Genomic DNA, 20,622 nt, shown 5'->3' on the forward strand with positions numbered 1-20,622 from the left:
TGAACTAATGACCTGTAGGAGGTTTTAATGCATTGCCTATAGAAGATATAGGGTACCAAAATTTGTCGCTGTTTCACAGTAGCGGGCGCGAGTGCGTGAGTGCTTGCTACCAGTGATTCTACACAGTGGGAGCTGATCAGCAGGTCCTGCAGACCTGGTGTCCGCTGGCACCCACCGATTGTTCTGTACACAGGCAGAATAGCGATCAAGTAGTAAGGAAGGCATAGATCCCGTGTCTCTGCAAAGCAGGGAATAGGATCCATGCCTTCCCCTAGTAAAAGCACCTCCCCCACACAGTTAGAAAACACAGGCTAGGCACATATTTAACACCTTCATTTTCCCTGATGTTAACCCCTTCCCAGCCAGTGTCATTAGTACAGTGACAGTGCATATTTTTAGCACTGATCACTGTATATTGGCACTTTTCCACTGCAAGTACCGGCTCGGCTCCACTTGGCTCTGCTTGGCCCTGCTTGGCTCTGTTGGTTTTTCACTGCATGGTACCGCATGGTACGGTGTTGGAACGGTTCGGTATGGTTTGGTACAGTTTGCTTTTCCACTAAAGTAAAGTGGGTGGGAAAACAATGATTCTTTGACCAATCAGTGGCTAGTAGTGACATACAGTCAAGGCTGCATGCAAAAGGATTGTGGGATATGGTACCAGTACGGCCCTGTTGGAACCACAACTGAGGTGCCATTCGGTTCCATGTATTGGAAAAGCGCCGCCATACCGTACTGTACCGAACCGTTCCTACACCTTACCATGCGGTACCAGCAGTGGAAAAGCACAAAAGCGAGCCAAATCGTTCGATTCCATGCAGTGGAAAAGCGCCATTAGTGTCACTGATTCCCAAAAAAGTGTCAAAAGTGACAGTTACGATGTCCAATTTGTCCACCGCAATATCGCAATCCTGCTATAAATCGCTGATTGCCGCCATTACTAGTAGAAAAAAACATAATCAATAAAAAGTCCATAAATACTGTATATCCCATAGTTTGTAGATGCTATAACGTTTGCGCAAACCAATCAATATACGCTTATTGGGATTTTTTTTACCAAAAATATGTAGCAGAATACATATTGGCCTAAATTGATGAATACATGTTTTACATTTTTTATTGGATACGTTTTATAGGCAGAAAGTAAAAAATATTGTTTGTTTGTTTTTTTTTTCTAAATTGACACTTTTTCTTTATAGCGCATAAATTAAAAAATGCATAGGTGATCAAACATCATCAAAAGAAAGCTCTATTTGTGGGAAAATTATCAGTTAACCACTTGCCGACTGCCTAACGCCGATCTACGTCGGCAGTCAGCCCCTCACAGGCAAAGTGACGTAGGGCTACGTCACTAGCTTGTGAGGGTCTAGGGAGCGAGCGCGCGCCCCCGGAGGCGCGCTCCCGCGTGGTCACGGACCCCCCCGCGCGTGTGACCGGCGGACCCGATGTCCGCCGGTCACTCGGCGATCGGCGGGGGAGAGGGAGAATGTCAGGCAGCTTGTGTAAACAAGCGACCTGTCATTCTCCTTGCTGTTAGGATACTAATCACTCGGATCTAGTATGTAGATCCGTTGATCAGTGTCCATACAGCTCAAGCCCCAGCCAATCACAGTAGAAAGCACGCCCCTAGGGATACACACAGCCCCTCCCTCCCAAATAAAGTTAACCCCTTCACTACCAGTGTATTTTTACAGTAACAGTGCATATATATAGCACTGATTACTGTAGAAATGTCACTGGTAACCCCAAAAGTGTCAAAAATGTCAGTCAAGGGTCCGATCTGTCCGCCCCAATGTCGCAGTACCGCAAAATAAATCGCAGATCGCCGCCATTACACGTTAAAAAAAAAAACAACAAAAATGACAGAAATCTTTCCCTTTGTTAGTAAACGCGATAACTTTTGCGCAAACCAATCAAAATACGCTTTTTGCGATTTTTTTTACCAAACATAGGTAGCATAAAACAAATTGGCCGAAAAAGTAAAAACATTTTGATTTTTAAATTTTTTTTGGGGGGAATTTCATATAAAAAAATGTGAAAAATATTGCTATTTTTGCAAAATTGACGCTCTTTTTTTGTTTATAGCGCGTGATCAAAAAATCGCACAGGTGATCAAATACCACCAAAAGAAAGCTCTGTTTGTGGGAAAAAAAGGACGCCAAATTCGTTTAGGTACAGCGTCGCACGACCGTGCAATTGTCTGTTAAAGTCACGCAGTGGCGAATCGCAAAATACCCCCTGGTCGGAATGGGGGTAAAATCTTCCGGGGCTTAAGTGGTTAAGATAACGCAGTGCCGTATCGCAAAAAATGGCCTGGTCATTAAGGGGGTTAAATCTTATGGAGCTGAAGTGGTTAAGGTTTGGCATGTTGGGTATCTATTTACTCAGCGCAACCTCTTCTTTTATATTTTAGCAAAGAAATGTGTAATATATTACGTTTGTGTGACATAAAAAAATTGGGACTTCTATTATTTTATTTTCTAGGGAGTCTGCTTCCAGAAAATATATAATGTTTAGGGAGAATTATGTAATCTCCAGGCCTAAAATGATTTGAAGGGTTAGAGCTCCAAGCTAAGAATTAGAAGAATACAAGTATTGCATGTAATAGCAACAGTAATAGTAGCAGTAATAGCCAGAAAACCCCTCGGGGAATTTTAGGCAGTTGAAAGACAAAGTAGTAGAGTTTAAAAAGCTGACACCGATTTATTGGTTTATAATCCTAAAAAAGGACAAAGGTCCATAAAACATGAATACAAAGTGCAAAATACAAATATATATATATATACAAGAAATGCAATGGAGAGTACCCAAAACTATGAGATACAACCCACAATAGCTGTCTCAGCATGGACTAGCTAGGGGGATCCCGTAGTGCAACCCAACATGTTTCAAAGCGATTCCTTCTTCTGGGGGGTTTTATTTGGGGGTACCCAAAATTCTATGAAAAAATATAAATTAAAATTAACATATTGAGGAACAGACCATCTCTAGTAAATTACATAATATAATCAATATATGTATATACACTGAACAGAATTATAAACGCAACATTTTTGTTTTTGCCCCCATTTTTCATGAGTTGAACTCAATGATCTAAGACTTTTTCTATGTACACAAAAGGCCTCAAATATTGTTCACAATTCTGTGTAAATCTGTGTTAGTGAGAACATCTCCTTTGCCGAGATAATCCATCCACCTCACAGGTGCGGCATATCAAGATGCTGATTAGACAGCATGATTATTGCACAGGTGTGCCTTAGGCTGCCCACAATAAAAGGCCACTCCAAAATGTGCAGTTTTATCACACAGCACAATGCCACGGATGTCACAAGTTTTGAGGGAGCCTGCAATTGGCATGCTGACTGCAGGAATGTCCCCCAGAGCTGTTGCCGTGAATTGAATGTTCAATTCTCTACCATAAGCCGTCTCCAAAGGCGTTTCAGAGAATTTGGCAGTACTTCACAACCACAGAACACATGTAACCACACCAGCCCAGGACCTCCACATCCAGCATCTTCACCTCCAAGATCGTCTGAGACCAGCCACCCGGACAGCTGCTGCAACAATCGATTTGCATAACCAACTAATTTCTGCACAAACTGTAAGAAACCGTCTCAGGGAAGCTCATCTGCATGCTCGTCGTCCTCTTTGGGGTCTCAACCTGCCCACGGTTCATCGTCGTAACTGACTCGAGTGGGAAAATGCTCACATTCAAAGGCGTCTGGCACTTTGGAGAAGTGTTCTCTTCGCGGATGAATCCCGGTTTTCTTGGATCTTTGAGTTCAGCTCATGAAAAATGGGGGGCAAAAACAAGTTTTTGCATTTATAATTTTGTTCAGTATATATAACACAGTGCACTTATGTTGCAAACAATACAGGAGGCTGGAAACACTTACATTTGTATATGATAAGGTAAAAAAATATACGTAGATGCCTTCAAATGAAGCTGGGGTGACACGTGATCTGATTCAATAAGGAGGAATATAAATGCTTGTGTCAACTATGCACTACCCCAAGGACCCACCTAGAAGGCCCCAGCCAGGCTGCCAGCAGCAACCACAGACTCAGGAGGGAGATGCAAAATTTGTAAAGAAAATCTATAAGCAAAAAAATGCCAAAATAAGAGTTTGTATGGATGTATAGTGATTTAAACAGACTAAGCAGTGTTTATAGAATGGACAGATTGAGTAAACTGAGAGTAACTAAGTCGACTCCCATAAAAACGAAAACAAAACAGTTGTAGGGAGTGAGGGAAGGCCGATCTGTACACTGCTGAAGATGAAAAAATGTCCTCAGAGAATCCAGACCCAGTCCCAAATGGAAGAGATCAACAGATGGGGCTGGGCTGAATATATTGAGAGAGTAAGTTACCTCCAATTGCGTGCAGGTGTGAAAACCTGCCTCCTGCTCAAATTTAGCTTGGGACCTATTGAAACACCTGGTGTGTCTGGTGGAGTGCTTGGAGCCCTCGGGAAGTACTAGGAGCACCCGTCAATGGAGGTACCTGGTCGGGGTGCGGGTTGATCGGTTACATTGGTGGCAAGCGGTGGGATGGCGTCCTTGTGCGAGGAGAAGCAGCTCGGAGACACCGGTAACGTTATTAGGCGAGCTAACACCGGTGCAGCGTTGCCATGGAAGAGGAATTCGTGAGGAGGTTGCGAGAGATGCAGCTACAGCACAGTAGACCAGTTTCTTACCAGGTCCTGCTAGGATGGCATGATTCTTTGCGCTTGGATCTCTGGAAGGAAACGCTAGCCAATGAGCAGCGCCACCAGGGAAAAATCCTCCCCTCCATCCAGAAAAGGTACTGGTCGCAGTATGGATTGCGGGAGCGGTTTTTGGGAGATACACCACACAAGGAGCAGACATCTGAGTTAAGCAGGCTGGTCTGGGCAGAGATACAGTTGGAAGAGAGCTATAGAGCCCTCCGGTGGCATGTATCCCAAACATCATTCCCTTGGATAGCGGATGACAGCCCAACAGAAGGCTTTGGCTACAGCGGCCAGGGACTGTTGTACTAGAAGCTGTCAGGGGACCCTAACTTTGGGAGCGATTTGGAGTGGCGGTTAGAGGAAATTATTGATTACAGAGAAAGGATTCTGAACATCTCGGAAGTGCTCTGGGCTCTGGAAGATGTGGAGTTTCTGGCCGTTCAGGAATGGGAGCTGGAGATCGCCTACAGACGGCTCTACAGACTCTGCTCAGTGCCAGGGCGGGGCTCCTCTTGCCTGGGAATATCCAGAAGAACCAGCTGACAGTCCAGAAATCCTGACTGAAGAATCGACAATATGGCAAAGTCATAGTGTGCTTTGCTCACCTGCACCCACTGTCTTGGATGCGGATGTCTTATGGCAGATGCAGCAAGTGCTGAATCACCTGGACAAACCTGTTTCTGCACAGGACGAGCATGGATGGAGGAATGCATCTATCCAGCCACTGGATAAAGGTATGGGAGAAGAGGAAGCCATATTCATTCCCCAACCACGGATCACAGATGTAATTGGCTTTTCATCAGAGGATGTTATGGATGATAAGTCACCTGCCAAAGTGTTGGCACTGGGCCCAAGTGCCACCAGCCAATGCCCTGGACTTTCAGCAATTCCAGAGACTGGGGATTAATAGATTTTTCTGCTGAGGAGGAACATACCAGTGAGCCTACAGCAGAATAGCGGGCATCCAGGTCTATTGCTGCTGACCTCTACCTGCAACTGGTGACCCAGGAAGATGTGTGCAAGGCTACTGACTGTTCAGTTTACTTTCCAGCAGAAGTGCTGGCAACAGAGCAGAGTGCTACCAACCTCTGCCCAGCACCCAGAACAGCTACAGAGTTCCAGGAAGCAGGGGAAACCGGCCCCTTGCCCCAACAAAAAGCTGATGAAGTGAAACTTCTACACCCAGCAGAAGTGCTGGCAGCTGGACAGAGAGTCAACGACTTCTGCCCCACACCTGTAGCCGTTCCGGAGACCCAGGGTGAGAAGGGAGAGGAGGTTGCTGTCCTCCCTCCCCAACAGTAAGTCAGAGCAGAGGAAACTGTCTTTCCTCCCCAGCCAGGATCTGTGCATCTGGGAGACAGTACCGGAGAAAGGTTGTCCCAACCGCCAGATGGGGTAAGGAAGATGGAGCAGCTGACTCCCCTTCCCAGCAGCAGTTGGTGCCCCAGAATGATGACCCCAACCCAGCAGAAGAGCTAGCAACAGAGCAGAGTGCGCTTGGCCTCTGCCCTCGAGATACAAAATATGGAGTTCCTGTAGTAGTGGATGGGACTACAGTCTTCACTTGTATACCCCAGTGATGCTGGACAGTCGGCTCAGATCCCCAACAGCCTGACGAAGTGAGCCCCACCACCCTGTCTTCTCTCCAGCGGCTGAAAGGACTCCAAGGAGATGGTCCAGTCCACAATTATCCCCAGCGGCGGGTATGTGCTACAAGAGAGGCAGAGGTTGGCTGGGTGAGTAACGCTGTTTTCCAGACAATTTATTTGGGGTACTAGGTGGGTGCAGACATAGGGAGGGCCTGTGGAACACAATCTACCTTAGAGAGGATGTAAAATCACTGCCTTAGCCCCCTAGGCCTTTCTTATGTCTAAGTCACCCTGTGTCTATTAGGGACACAGGGTGCCCAAGAAGCCCAGTCTGGCCTGCCCAAACCAGACTTCCACAGACTGATCGGCTATGAGAGCTCCATGCGCCTTGCCAGGACAAATTTACAAACTATGTGGAACTTTGTCAAGGAAGCTGCCATAATGGATTGACTCTTTGGGACTTGTTACCCGACTAACTCAGGCACAGACCGATTGGAGGTCTGGTATCTGGTTAGTCTACCTTTGGGGGGAAGATATGTGATGGTACTAGCCGTCACTATGAGTGAAAGACAGATAATTAATGGTTTGAATTGCTTCAAGTGGGACACTAATATTTGTCAACCATATTTTCATATAGAAATATGAAGATTTAATACCACCTTACACAGTGTATTCCATGTGCTTGTCTATGAGAGAGACACACAGACTGTCTGTCATTGGCAGACTACCCTATTGTTTGTGTATTGGGAGGGAATGTGGATTGTGCCTGTCTCTTTGTTAAATGGTAATGGCCTCACATTGTTCTGTCTGCCTTAAGATAAGCTTATTATGGGATGTTTATGTGTATATGGATTGGCTGCTAAGGGGGAGGGGGGATTTTCCCACAGTGTATATCTTTGTGTACACTGTATGGGAGTGTAAAACTCTGTTTTCATTGGATTGTGAATGTCAGGGCCTGTTTTCAACAAGATCCACCTGGGCGGTAACCTTGTGTGAGAAAACTGTATAAAAGTCTGTTTCTTGTTCAATAGAGTGGAGTTATACTTCACCCTCAATCTAGAGTCCTGTCTCTCTTTGGGTGAATATGCTTCAAGGGATTGCTATGTCTTTCATACTCCCTTGGATAATCACTAAGCTCTCGTAAGAGCTTGTGTAAGAGCTTGTTCCTGCTGCTGTAACGCTTCTGCGTTTCTTATATGGTGTGGATTTTCAGCTGCAGAAATAGTTCCACGTCAGTAGTCATGTAAGAGATATGCTGAGATACCATTCCCAACCTCAATGACTCATCATGTGTGGAAGGTCTTATTTCAGCCAGTAAATACACACAATTAGCAAGCTGGTTCCTAGAGTGACTTTATGTATGTGGTAACACAATGATGAAGGTTGAGGGATAGGTTGAGTGGAGGTGGTAGGTGATAGACACTTGAAGGTGAGACAGTAGCAGATGGATGCAGGAAGGTTTAGCAATGTTGTATGATAGCAGATGATAGGATAGCAGGTGGACATACAAAAGAGATCAACCCAGTGCAGAAAAGTAGCAGTAGTCTCAAGAACTAGCAATCAAGTTATGCAGATGTGATAAACAGTCTTTACTATGCAGAGCTAGATAGTGTAAGCTTAGTATAAGTTTATAGAGAATTCCCCTGCGGGGTACTTAGCACTATTAGCGATACAGCCGAAGGGTGGTTCAGGAGAGGCGGATGATCCAGTAGCGGGATACAGGGATCAGCGCAGCGAGGTTCCGTCAGCGAAGTAAGCTTGCAAGCATGGAAGCTTCAAGCAAGGTTAGCATCCAGGTAAGGGTGTTTGAACGAACACATGTGAGTGAGAGCCGGCGCTTTAAATAGCCATCTAGTCCGGCGCTGGGTGATGACAGCTCCAGTCTTAAAGGTGTATGCGCACCTTTCCAAAAGTAAATGGTGGGGCGCATACACTTGTGGAAAGTGTAATTTAGGGTACCAAAGGTACCGGAACATTACAATACCCCCCCCTTAAGGCCTGCTCCTGAAGGCCTCTGGAGCTGGTTTGTCTGGGTATCTCGCATGAAAATTGCGGATTAATCTAGGGGCATGTATGTCAGAGGTGTTTAGCCAGGTGTCGTCTTGGGGCCCATAGTTCTTCCATCTAACCAAGTACTGAAGTCTTCTTCTGTAGATACGAGAATCCAGAATCTCTTTTATCTCGTATTCTTCTCCACCTTCAACTTGTACAGGAGGGGGAGGTGGAATATTAGGCCTTATTCCTTGGTCCGGAACATGGGGTTTTAGTAGCGACACATGGAAAATGGGATGGATTTTTAGGTCCATTGGCAATGTAAGCTGCACTGCAGCTTTTCCAATAAGTTTCTTGATTGGGAAAGGTCCCAAGAACAGAGGTCCAAGCTTTTTGCTAGGGATCTTCAGTCTCAAGTTTTTTGTTGAGAGCCAAACGAGGTCCCCGATAGTATACTGTGGAGAAGGTCTTCTACGAAGATCATAGTACTTCTTTTGTTGACTGTGAGCGTGTGCAATGGTAGTATTTAGTAAACGAATTTTTGTATAGATGTTTTCATGTCAGGCCACCAGAATTGTCGAGAAATCAAATTGAAAGTCTTTGTCATACCCATATGTCCTGCCATAGGCACATCATGCGATAATTCCAAGATCTTGGTGCGTAGGGTAGGTGGTATGTAAAGTTTGTCGTTGTAGTAGAGGAAGCCTTCTGCATCAGTATTTAGTTGTGGTGGGGGTGAATCCAAACTTATACCATGCAGAACCTCTTCCTTTAAGGAACGGACAACTCCAATAATGCGTTTGTGAGGTATTATAGGAACGGAAGGGATTTCAAAGTAGTTTTCTTCAGTTAGTCGTGATAGTGCATCCGCCTTTTTGTTCTTATCTGCAGGTGTGTAGGTCACTAGGAAGTTAAACCTTAGAAAGAATAGTGACCATCATACCTGTCGATGCGAGAGAGTTTTGCTAGTCTGAAGATATTGGAGGTTTTTATGGTCCGTGTATATAATTATTGGTAGTTGGGTGCCTTCGAGTAAATGTCGCCAATTCTCCAGAGCCAATTTTATAGCAAGCAGTTCCTTTTCACCCACGGGGTAATTTATCTCGGGACTGCTCAGGGATTTAGAAAAAAAAGCGACTGGATGAAGTGGTGAAGTGTGGGTAGGTCGTTGGGAGAGTATTGCTCCTACTGCCATGTTTGACGCATCTACCTCCAGAATGTATTGGAGGGATGGGTCTGGATGGCGTAATATGGGAGCGGAAGTAAACCTTGTCTTTAACAAGTGGAAAGCCTTATTTGCTTCTTCTGACCATTTAAATGGTATTTTTATGCTAGTGAGCTGTGTGAGGGGTCTCACAATAGCAGAAAAGTTTTTTATGAACTTCCTGTAGAAATTTGAAAATCCCAGGAATCGCTGTAGCGCCTTGCATGTAGTTGGTGTAGGCCAATCCTGAATGCAGGATATTTTACTCATGTCCATCTCGATTCCTGTTTTGGATATGATGTAGCCTAGAAAGAGTACCTCATCTTTATGGAACAAGCATTTCTTCAGCTTCACATAAAGATTATGTGCAAGCAATCTCGATAATACAAGTCTTACATGTCTTATGTGTTCAGACAGGGTCCGTGAATATATAAGTATATCGTCCAGATATACCACAACACAGACATCTAGTAAGTCTTTAAAAATATCGTTTATAAACCGTTGGAAAACTGCAGGGGCATTGCATAGGCCGAATGGCATCACAAGATATTCGAACAATCCGTATCTAGTTCTGAATGCAGTCTTCCACTCGTGTCCATCACGGATTCGAATGAGATTGTATGCTCCTTTCAGGTCTAATTTTGAAAAATAGGTAGCTCCACGCACCTGCTCAATGAGCTCAGGGATAAGCGGTAGAGGATAGCGATCTTTTATTGTGATAGCATTCAATTTCCTGTAGTCGATGATAGGTCTGAGACTTGAATCTTTATTGCGAACAAAAAAGAGTCCTGCTGCTGTGGAAGAAGTGGAAGGTCTAATAAAACCTTTTTCCAAGTTCTCATCCAAATAGGTTTTGAGATGGGCAAGTTCATCCTGTGAAAGAGGATAAACATGACCGAACGGCAATTTGCTATTTGGGAGTAGATCAATGCTACAATCATAGTCTCGATGAGGAGGTAATGCTTGAGCATTTTTCTCAAGAAAAACCTCAGAAAGATCCTGATAACATAGTGGTGCAATCTCATCTGTCACCACAGACAGAATCTTCCCGGAAAACGGGAGGTTACACGTTTCCTCGCAATAACAAGAAGGGAAGGTCAAGGACCGTTTCTTCCAATCTATGGTTGGTTGGTGTGTGTGCAACCAGGGAAGTCCCAACACAATGGGAAAGTGGGGTGATGGTATTAAATCGAAGGTAGAAGTCTCCCTATGAGACTCGTTAATAGTGACTAGAAGTGCTTGTGTCTGATCGGTGATCGGACCAGAGGATAACGGAACACCGGTAATAAGACTTACTGAGACAGGTTTGAGTTTAGAAATAATAGGAATTTTATTTAAAGCAGCAAAACATGTATCCATATAATTTCCACAAGATCCTGTGTCAATCATGGCCTTAGTAGTAATCCTGTTCTGGTCCCACTGTAATGTCAACAAAACAGAAATGTAGGGGTTAGTGAATGAAGTTGTCAATCCTCCTAGGGAGACATGTGAACACTCACCCTTCTTTTTTTTGACTAGGGGACAGACGTCTATCTTGTGATCCGGGGATGCACAGTACAAGCAGAGATCTTCATTTCTGTCTTTTGGCTTTTTCCATAGTTGATAGCGGTGGGCGTATGGTTCCTACCTCCATAGGAACGGCCAGACTCCGAGAGGAAACGGATAATGGCATTCCCATCTTTTCAGCCTTTCTTTCTCGTAGTCTTCTATCTATGGTAATACTGAGTTGTATTAATGCATCCAGGGTTTTTGGCAGATCCGCTCGGGCGAGCTCGTCCTTAACGGCTTCTGATAGGCCAAGCCTAAATTTGGTTTTCAGAGATGCATCATTCCATTCTGAATCAAGGGTCCATCTCTTGAACTCTGCGACAAAGTCTTCTACAGGCCTCCGTCCTTGTTTCAAGGATCTTAACTGAAGATCAGCAGTACTCTGCCTATTGGGGTCATCATATAGGCTAGTGAGCTCTGCCAGGAACAAGGCATAGGAGTTGAGAAGCTGGTCGTTTTTCTCAAAAAGAGAATCTGCCCAGGCTCGAGGATCACTTGATAGGTAAGAAATAATAGTACAAACCTTAATGTGATCAGTAAGGCAGGTACGAGGTTTTAGCAAAAAAAATAACTCACATGCGTTTTTAAATTCGCAAAATTTTTTGCGATCGCCTGTAAATACCAAAGGGGGATTTATCTTGGGTTCAGGGGACTGAGCAGAGGTAAGTTGTGTCAGTCTAATTACCTGCTGCGACAGAGCCTGATTGTCTTCTTTTAATTCAGCAAGTGCGTGTATTAACGCAGATACTTGCTGTTTTAATTGTGTCACCTGAGTGGTTATTTCTGCTGAATCCATTTTTTGGTTCGTTCAATCTGTAACGCTTCTGCGTTTCTTATATGGTGTGGATTTTCAGCTGCAGAAATAGTTCCACGTCAGTAGTCATGTAAGAGATATGCTGAGATACCATTCCCAACCTCAATGACTCATCATGTGTGGAAGGTCTTATTTCAGCCAGTAAATACACACAATTAGCAAGCTGGTTCCTAGAGTGACTTTATGTATGTGGTAACACAATGATGAAGGTTGAGGGATAAGTTGAGTGGAGGTGGTAGGTGATAGACACTTGAAGGTGAGACAGTAGCAGATGGATGCAGGAAGGTTTAGCAATGTTGTATGATAGCAGATGATAGGATAGCAGGTGGACATACAAAAGAGATCAACCCAGTGCAGAAAAGTAGCAGTAGTCTCAAGAGCTAGCAATCTAGTTATGCAGATGTGATAAACAGTCTTTACTATGCAGAGCTAGATAGTGTAAGCTTAGTATAAGTTTATAGAGAATTCCCCTGCGGGGTACTTAGCACTATTAGCGATACAGCCGAAGGGTGGTTCAGGAGAGGCGGATGATCCAGTAGCGGGATACAGGGATCAGCGCAGCGAGGTTCCGTCAGCGAAGTAAGCTTGCAAGCATGGAAGCTTCAAGCAAGGTTAGCATCCAGGTAAGGGTGTTTGAACGAACACATGTGAGTGAGAGCCGGCGCTTTAAATAGCCATCTAGTCCGGCGCTGGGTGATGACAGCTCCAGTCTTAAAGGTGTATACGCACCTTTCCAAAAGTAAATGGTGGGGCGCATACACTTGTGGAAAGTGTAATTTAGGGTACCAAAGGTACCGGAACATTACAGCTGCACTCTCTGGGGAAAGATAGGTTCCCTCACGGAAACCTGGAGCCGTATCGTAGGTCCAGGGTGTGTAGGAGACGGCGAGACCCCAACCAAGCTGCGTCGGTCCGTGGGGTTTGAAGTGGTTATGGTGTCTAGTGGAGTTCTTGGAGCCCTAGGGAAGCACTAGGAGCCTCCGTCAATGGGTGTCGGTTGATCCGTTACACCTGGCCATTTGGCCCAAGGAGAGGGCTAGCTCGGACCTGGGTGGCCTCCCCACTGTGATGATGTGCAGGGATACCCTGCCCCTCAGCGGAATGGTGCCGGGTGCCACCGACACGTTGCTAGGCAACACCCCCTCTTCCCTGATTGGCTAGCTGACTTTGACAGCAGCGGAAGCCAATGGCGCCGCTGAGCTGACTTTGATTGACAGAAGCATTAAGATAAAAAAACCTTCTGCCTTTACAACTACTTTAACTGAAAAAAACGTACTTCCCCCTACAACCATTGTAACCACCTGCATTGGACATGTGCATATTTCCTATCAGTATACTACTGTTTATGTTCGTTGCCCCCTTTCTTTGTGACAGGTTGAGCTGCAGTGCACCTCTCTGCTCACTGGAGGTCTCGCTCATTGTCTCCCTTGTATGTACTCTGCCCAACAGGTTAGGGATGTCCTGTTTGGGGAAGCCCTGTATTTCAGGCAGTAGGGGTTACTGCACCTTGCACCCATGGCGTCCCGGCCATGGTTGTTGTCTGGCAACAAGTCGGCAGCGCAGCAATGTGTGGTGCCTCATTGCACCGGGGGGGGGGCCACCCAGGCCCGCCCAGGTCCACCCAGGCCCGCCCAGGTCCACCCAGGCCCGAGCTAGAAACCTCCTTGGGCCATTTCACACTTGCCGCTCCATCTGCAGACTCCGTTTTTCTCAGCGGGATCATTCTCAGGCGGATGGCAGCTCTGTCTCCGCGCTGTGTGCGGAGACAGGGCTGTCAGGTCCCCGCTCTTCTCTATGGGGGAATCGGATGAGAACGGACCGCGCTGTCCTTTCTCATCCCATCCCATACGATTCGATCCGCCAGACGGATGGAAAATAGGGTTTCCATCCATCTGGATTTGACGGACAGGATCGGATCAGATGTCAGCGGACATGTCTCCGCTGACATCCCATGCCCCATGGAGATGCATAGGGCATCTGTTTAGATCCGCCTGAAAAAATGACGGGCAGATTTGAATGGTCCGCAAGTGTGAAAATGGCCTAAATATATTCGGCCCAGCCCCATCTGGTGATCTCTTCCATTTGGGACTGGGTTTGGATTCTCTGAGGACATTTTTTCATCTGCAGCAGTGTACAGGTCAGCCTCCCCGACTCTCTACAACTGTTTTGTTTTTATGAGAGTCAACTCACTCTCAGTTTATCCAATCTGGCCATTCTATATTCACTGCTTAGTCTGTTTAAATCACTATACATCCATACAAACTTTTTTTGGGCATTTTTTTGCTTATAGATTTTTCTTTTCAAATTTTGCATCTCCCTCCTGAGCCTGCGGTTGTCGCTGGCAGCCTGGCTGGGGCCTTCTGAATGGGTCCTTGTGGTGGTGCATATTTGGCACAGGCATTTACATTCCTCCTTTTGAATCAGATCATGTGTCACCCCAGCTTCATTTGAAGGCTTCTACGTATATTTTTTTTATCATTATACAAATGTAAGCGTGTTATATGCATACACTGCTCAAAAAAATGAAAGGAACACTTTGAAAACACATCAGATCTAAATGGGAAAAAATCTCATGCCGGATATCTATACTGATATGGACTGGGTAATGTGTTAGGAAGGAAAGGATGCCACATTGTTTGATGGAAATTAAAATGATCAACCTCCAGAGGGCTGAATTCAAAGACACCCCAAAAATTGAAGTGAAAAAATGATACAGCAGGCTAGTCCATTTTGCTGAAATTTTATTGAAGCAACTCAAAATGGTACTCAGTAGTTTATATGGACCCCACATGCTTGTATGCATGCCTGACAACATCGGGAATGCTCTTTTTGAGACGGTGGATGGAGTCCTGGTATATTTCATCCCAGATCTGGACTAGGGCATCACTGAGCTCCTGAACAGACTGATGTGCAACCTGGTGGCATCAGATGGACCAAAACATAATGTCAGATGAGTGTGGGGGCCATTTAATGGTATCAATTCCTTCATCCTCCAGGAATTGGCTGCATACTCTTGCCTTATGAGGCCAGGCATTGCACCAGGAGGAACCCAGGACCCACTGCACCAACGTAGGGTCTGACAATGGGTCCAAGGATTTCATCCCAAAACCTAATGGCAGTCAGGGTGCCATTCTCTAGACCATCACTGACCCACAACTAAACCGTTCGTGCTGAACAATGTTACAGGCGGCATAACAATCTTCACGGCTTTTCCAGACACTTTCACATCTGTCACATGTGCTCAGGGTGAACCTGCTCTCATCTGTGAAAAGCACAGGGCACCAGTGGCGGACCTTCCAATTCTGGTGTTCAATGGCAAATGTCATTCGGGCAGTGAGCACAGGGCCCACTAGAGGATGTTGGGCCCTCAGGCCACCCTCATGAAGTCTGTTTCTTTTTGTTTGGTCAGAGACATTCACACCAGTGGCCTGCTGGAGGTCATTTTGTAGGGCTCTGGCAGTGCTCATCCTGTTCCTCCATGCACAAAGGAGCAGATACCGGTCCTGCTAATGGGTTAAGGACCTTCTACCACACTTTCCAACTCTCCTAGAGCAACTGCCTGTCTTCTGGAACCTACACTATGCTCTCTACTCTAGACTGTGGTGGGAGACACAGCAAATCTTATGGCAATGGCACGTATTGATGTGCCATCCTGGAGGGGTTGGACTGCCTGTGCAACCTCTATAGGGTCCAGGTATTACCTCATGTTACCAGTAGTGACACTGACCCTAGCTAAATGCAAAACCAGTGAAAAACAGTCAGAAAAGATGAGTAGGGAAAAAACTTCAGTGGCCTCCACCTGTAAAACCATTCCTGGTTTGGAGGTCATCTCATTGTTGCCAATCTAGTGCCCCTGTTATTAATTTCATAAACACCAAAGCAGCTGAAACTGATTAACAACCCCCTCTGTTACTTAACTGACCAGATCAATATCCCAGGAGTTTAATTGATTGATGCTATACTCAGATTAAAAAGTGTTCCTTTAATTTTTTCGAGCAGTGTATATTGACTATATTATGTCATTTACTATAGATGGTCTGTTCCTTTATATGTTAATTTTCATTATTTTTAAATAGAATTTTGTGTACCCTCAAATAAAACCCCCAGAAGAAGGAATCAATCCGAAACATGTCGGGCTGCACTACAGAATCCCCCTAGCTAGTCCATCCTGAGAAAGCTATTGTGGGTTGTATCCCATAGTTTTGGTTACTGTCCATTTCGTTTCTTGTTTATACATATTTTTGTATTTTGCATTTTGTATTCATGTTTTATGGATCTTTAACTGTTTTTATGATTATAAACCAATAGATTGGTGTCAGTCATTTAAACTCTACTACTTTGTCTTTCAACTGCCTAAAAGTCCCTGAGGGTTTTTTCTTTTGCTATTACATGCAATACTTGTATTCTTTCAGTAATTGGGATGTTGGCAGTTTTCCTGACATTCCACCTGGCTCTGATTCCCTGTTTCTAAGCTGAGAACTACTCCTTTGGGCTCCCAAAACTGACAACCAGCATACTACTAGGACAAGGCTGAAACAATACTGTTATGTGTGACGGGGCATATTTATAAAGGCTCAACTCCTGTACTTGGGTTCATCTACAGTATATTCACTAGTATCTGTGCAGCTAAACATAGGAATGGAATATATATTTTTTTCCTTTTATAGGCAAAGTAAAGAACATTTAAATTCTGATTTTTTACTAAGTCACATGCAGGGCTTCTTATGTGTGTGGTGACATGGGAACTAATTTGAGCATGGGACGTGTTCCATTAAATAAACTCAAGTGTTTTCTGTACTTTTGCTTTTTAGGAAACACTGGAGCCGCAAAGGTGACCACTTTACGGAAATACTTTCCAGAAGTGTGGGTTTTTGCAAACACATTGGTTGGGTGAGTTTGGGGTATTCTTTTTTTTTTTTTTGTGGCCTTGTAGAAGGAGGCATAAACTGGCGCAGGAATGTGCATACAATACAATTTCAGAGATGGATGCAGCTAACAAGTGCAAAATGGCTGCGGGACGAGTAACCCATGCTTGGTTATTACTAAAAGCCCAACTCTGGAATAAAATGAACACCTGTCCTGCCTTTCCTATCCATCTGCTTCGCATTAATCACTAGGATAAAAGAAAAATATTCTAAATGGTCTCTATGGATGAACAAAAATGTCCCTGTGTCAGTGGTTGCACTGAAAGTGCTATCACCGAAAATAAAAAAATGTCTCTGCATCAGTGATAACACTGGAAGGAAAAATGCCTCTGCTTCGGTGGTGTCACTGGAAGGATAAATGCCTCTGTGTCTGAGGTGTCAGTCTGAGGGGGACTGCTTTGGCCCCTGTCAATGGGATGAGGTGATCTAAAGTGATCTAGGGTGGCTGTAAAGGAGGCAGGGGGACTGAAGGCCAATCAGAGGGAGAGGAGGCTAAGAGGCTCACGGGGGAATATGAGGAGGAGGGGTGAACTTTGGGGCTGAGCCCCCAATCCACTGTCTACTCACTTAGCTCAGACCTTCCTCTCAGCACAGCATCCATCAGGAATTAATGCATCCTCTCTTCCAATCTCAGGTCTTGTGATATGTGACATGACAAGGGAAACAGGAAGAAGGGCAATCCTCCCTCACTCCTTCTCAGTGCCCACTCCCCTCTGCCCACAAAAGACTGCTATTGGAGGGAGAACAGGGCAGAATTAAAACCGCTATCAGCCCCTACTCCTTCTGATAGGAGGGACACTGCAGTGGCCCCTGTCATTGAAGCGCTAGAGAATAGAGCAGACAAAGCTTCAAGCATGGCTTATCCCCCTTATATCTGCTCTGAGCCCAGGCACATACCCCTTCTGCCCCTGGCCCCAACTGACACCTACACAATTAGCCTATGTAAGAGCCTAGAGCAGGAGCATTATGTCAAATACCAAATCTATGCATGTGTAGCACGACCCCCATGGGGGCTGCTGGGTAGTTGCACTTCCTCCAAACTCCCTGGACCCTGAGGTGACTCCGACCCGATAGGTACTATGGGTTCAGACATATTAATGTAATGATATCCGTGACACTTGGGTATCAGTATATTAGTTTACTGAATTCAAGTAAAAGGTTAAGAAATATACATTCAACACAACTGGACAAGCAACAAAGGAATATGATGAGATTTTGATTCCCCGAGTCCCAAATGTAAAATATGGAACCCAAGACACAAAATCCAGGAAATAACAATATAGCAAGTTATGAATAGATATATGAATATCTAAATATATATGTCAATTGTCAAAAGATTTGTGAGAGTGACTGGCAGACAGTCCTGCCTAAACTGACTGCATATAGCTAGAACTTATTTGTGTAACTCAACAATGTCAGTGTACCAATATAAATGTAGTTCAATCTTCAATCTAGCAACAATAATGTGCTATAACACCTGTAGGGGGCCCCCTTTAGCAATGAATTACTAGAGTCACTGTCCTAGCAAGGCCTTGCAACTCTTCGCCGGCAGCTGGAGCTCTGGTAATTCATATGAATGACATTTGTAATCCACTGGGAAAAGGGATATAAGTGAATCCAGGTTCTGCTTTAAATATGATCAGTGTGTGTAACTTTGAATATACTTGCGGTTCTCCTATCGCCAGGCACTACAGTATCTCAGGTGTCCATTGGAAACTGTATCAGCCGTTCAGGGTTCTCCCTTTCTCTGTGCTGTGTCACAGACTCTTTCTCACCCGATTCCACACCGTTTCAGTTCCACTGGCCTCCGCACAGGGCTGGTCACCTCACCGTGACTCCCGCTGTCTCTGGGATGCGCTCTCTCTCTCTCAGTTTAGGCTTCAGCCTCTGATCACTCCACTCACAGCAACAGTCCTGCTCCTCTCTCAGTACCTCTGCTCTCCACCAGGTCCCCGAAACAAGGGAGTGCGCATCCGACTCCACCCCCTATTTATCTTCTCTCCCATCATCCTCCGCGGATTCTTCGGCTCCCTGGGAGTGTATTTCACCCAGTTCCATCCTGCATAGTCTTCATATTTCTTCAAACTACATTCCCCACAATCCAACTCACCCTTGTCATAGAAGAGACTAAGCACCATTCTTAAAGGAACAATACCCCGGCGAAAAATTGTACTGCAACACCACTCCTTTACATGGCTACGCATGTAAAACCTTCTGTACAGAAATGGGGATAACATTTATAATAACTGTTGGCTCTGTTAGCTACCATGTTATGCAGAAGGAGAAAATGCGGTGATAATAGCTGGTAGTTTGAAGATAATTAAGCAAAGGATTTTGAATTGGGGGTAGAGTGGGTTGGGGGAAATATAGATCTGTTAAATTGTTTGTTATTCTGAATATCTCATAGTAGGTAAGGTTAAATAAAAGCAATAGTCCATCCAGTTCAACCTGTGTAGGTGTGTGTGTCAGTGACGATAATCATTTCCCATATCCCTGTATATTGTGTTCTTTAGGGTGCACGTCCAATAATCTTTTAAAAATATCAATACTCCCTGCTGCCACCACCAAATTTGGAAGAGAGTTCCACATCCTTATCGCCCTGACAGTGAAAACCCCCTGCGTAGTTTAAGGTTAAACCGCTTCTCCTCCAATCTCATTGTGTGGCCCTGTGTCCTCTTACACTCCCCAAGACTAAATAGCTTTTTTCCTATGTTGGGCTATGTTGGGCTCACCATTGAAGTATTCGTAAATCCCTATCATGTACCCTCTCAAGTGTCTCTTCTCCAGCGAGAACACATTTAGTGCCTGTAGTCATTCCTCATAGTTGAGGTCCTCAATTCCCCTTAATAATTTCATTGCCCTCCTCTGGACTCTCTCCAGCTCCAGAACATCCCTTCTTAGGACTGGTATCCAGAACTGGACAGTATACACTGTGACAGTGGCAGGAATTATAGTTTTATCTCTGGTGTATATCCCTTTTTTATGCATGTCGGCTTTGGTAGCTGCAGCTTGACATTGCATGCTTTTGCTCAGTCTGTTATCTAGTAGGACCCCCAGATCTTTCTCCATCCTTGATTCTCCCAGAGGTCCCCCCCCCTAGTGAGTAGTTACTTACCTTGGATTTCCTATTGTGACCCGGCTTGTTGTTGACCTATATGATCTCCTTCTCCTGGTGTTGACCCTCTGGCTTTCTCTACCAACCTTGCTCCTGTTTAATCACCTGTGTATGACCTCAACTTGCTTTACGGACTTTGCTATCACTACCTGCCTGCCTTCCTGTTGTGACCACGGCTAAGTTCCTATTTCCGCTACCTGCCTTTGCCCCCGGATAGATTACCCATGTTTGACCCTCCGCCTGGCCTCTACTCCTGTTTCCTGTGTGCACAAGTTTGCCAAGCACATCTGGAGTTTCCCAAGAGACATCTTCCTTGCTGTGTATCCTGTCATTTCCAGCATCCACCAGGGGACCACCGGCCCAGCTCTGCAGTAATCTATTGGCAACCTGTGCTTCTTTGGGTGTTACACCTCCTGTACCACCTTCAGGGGTGTGCCGTACTTAGCCACAAGGGGAGCCCTCTCAGCACCTTGGCCTCGGATCAGGTACATTACACAAACTTTAGCCACTATGGTCCACTTGATTGTTGCTTCAACCCCAACGTTACAAAAACAAAAATTATCTAACAAAATTCTATCCGTGTATGGCCAGCTAGCATAAAAATAACCCTCTGGGATTGGGACTATATAGGCACTATCCAAGAATTGTCAAGTAATAATTAAAAATTAAAAGATAATATTTATTAATGCTCAAAGGATAAAAACATTTCTGGAAAAATACACC

The 20,622-nt window shown here is 45.0% G+C and overlaps 1 protein-coding gene across 1 annotated transcript in view; it reads left to right on the forward strand.

Moving 5' to 3' along the window:
* The window catches only part of LOC309564184 (ovostatin-like), a 213,213-nt gene that overhangs the window by 107,037 nt on the left and 85,554 nt on the right, over positions 1-20,622 (forward strand). The window contains exon 18 of the mRNA XM_082268816.1: positions 16,671-16,749. Within this exon, the coding sequence (XP_082124942.1) occupies positions 16,671-16,749 (79 nt within the window). The remainder of the gene's footprint in view (positions 1-16,670; positions 16,750-20,622) is intronic.

The sequence above is a fragment of the Pelophylax lessonae genome (assembly GCF_965119305.1).
Source record: "Pelophylax lessonae genome assembly, chromosome: 9".
Taxonomy (NCBI): Eukaryota; Metazoa; Chordata; class Amphibia; order Anura; family Ranidae; genus Pelophylax; species Pelophylax lessonae.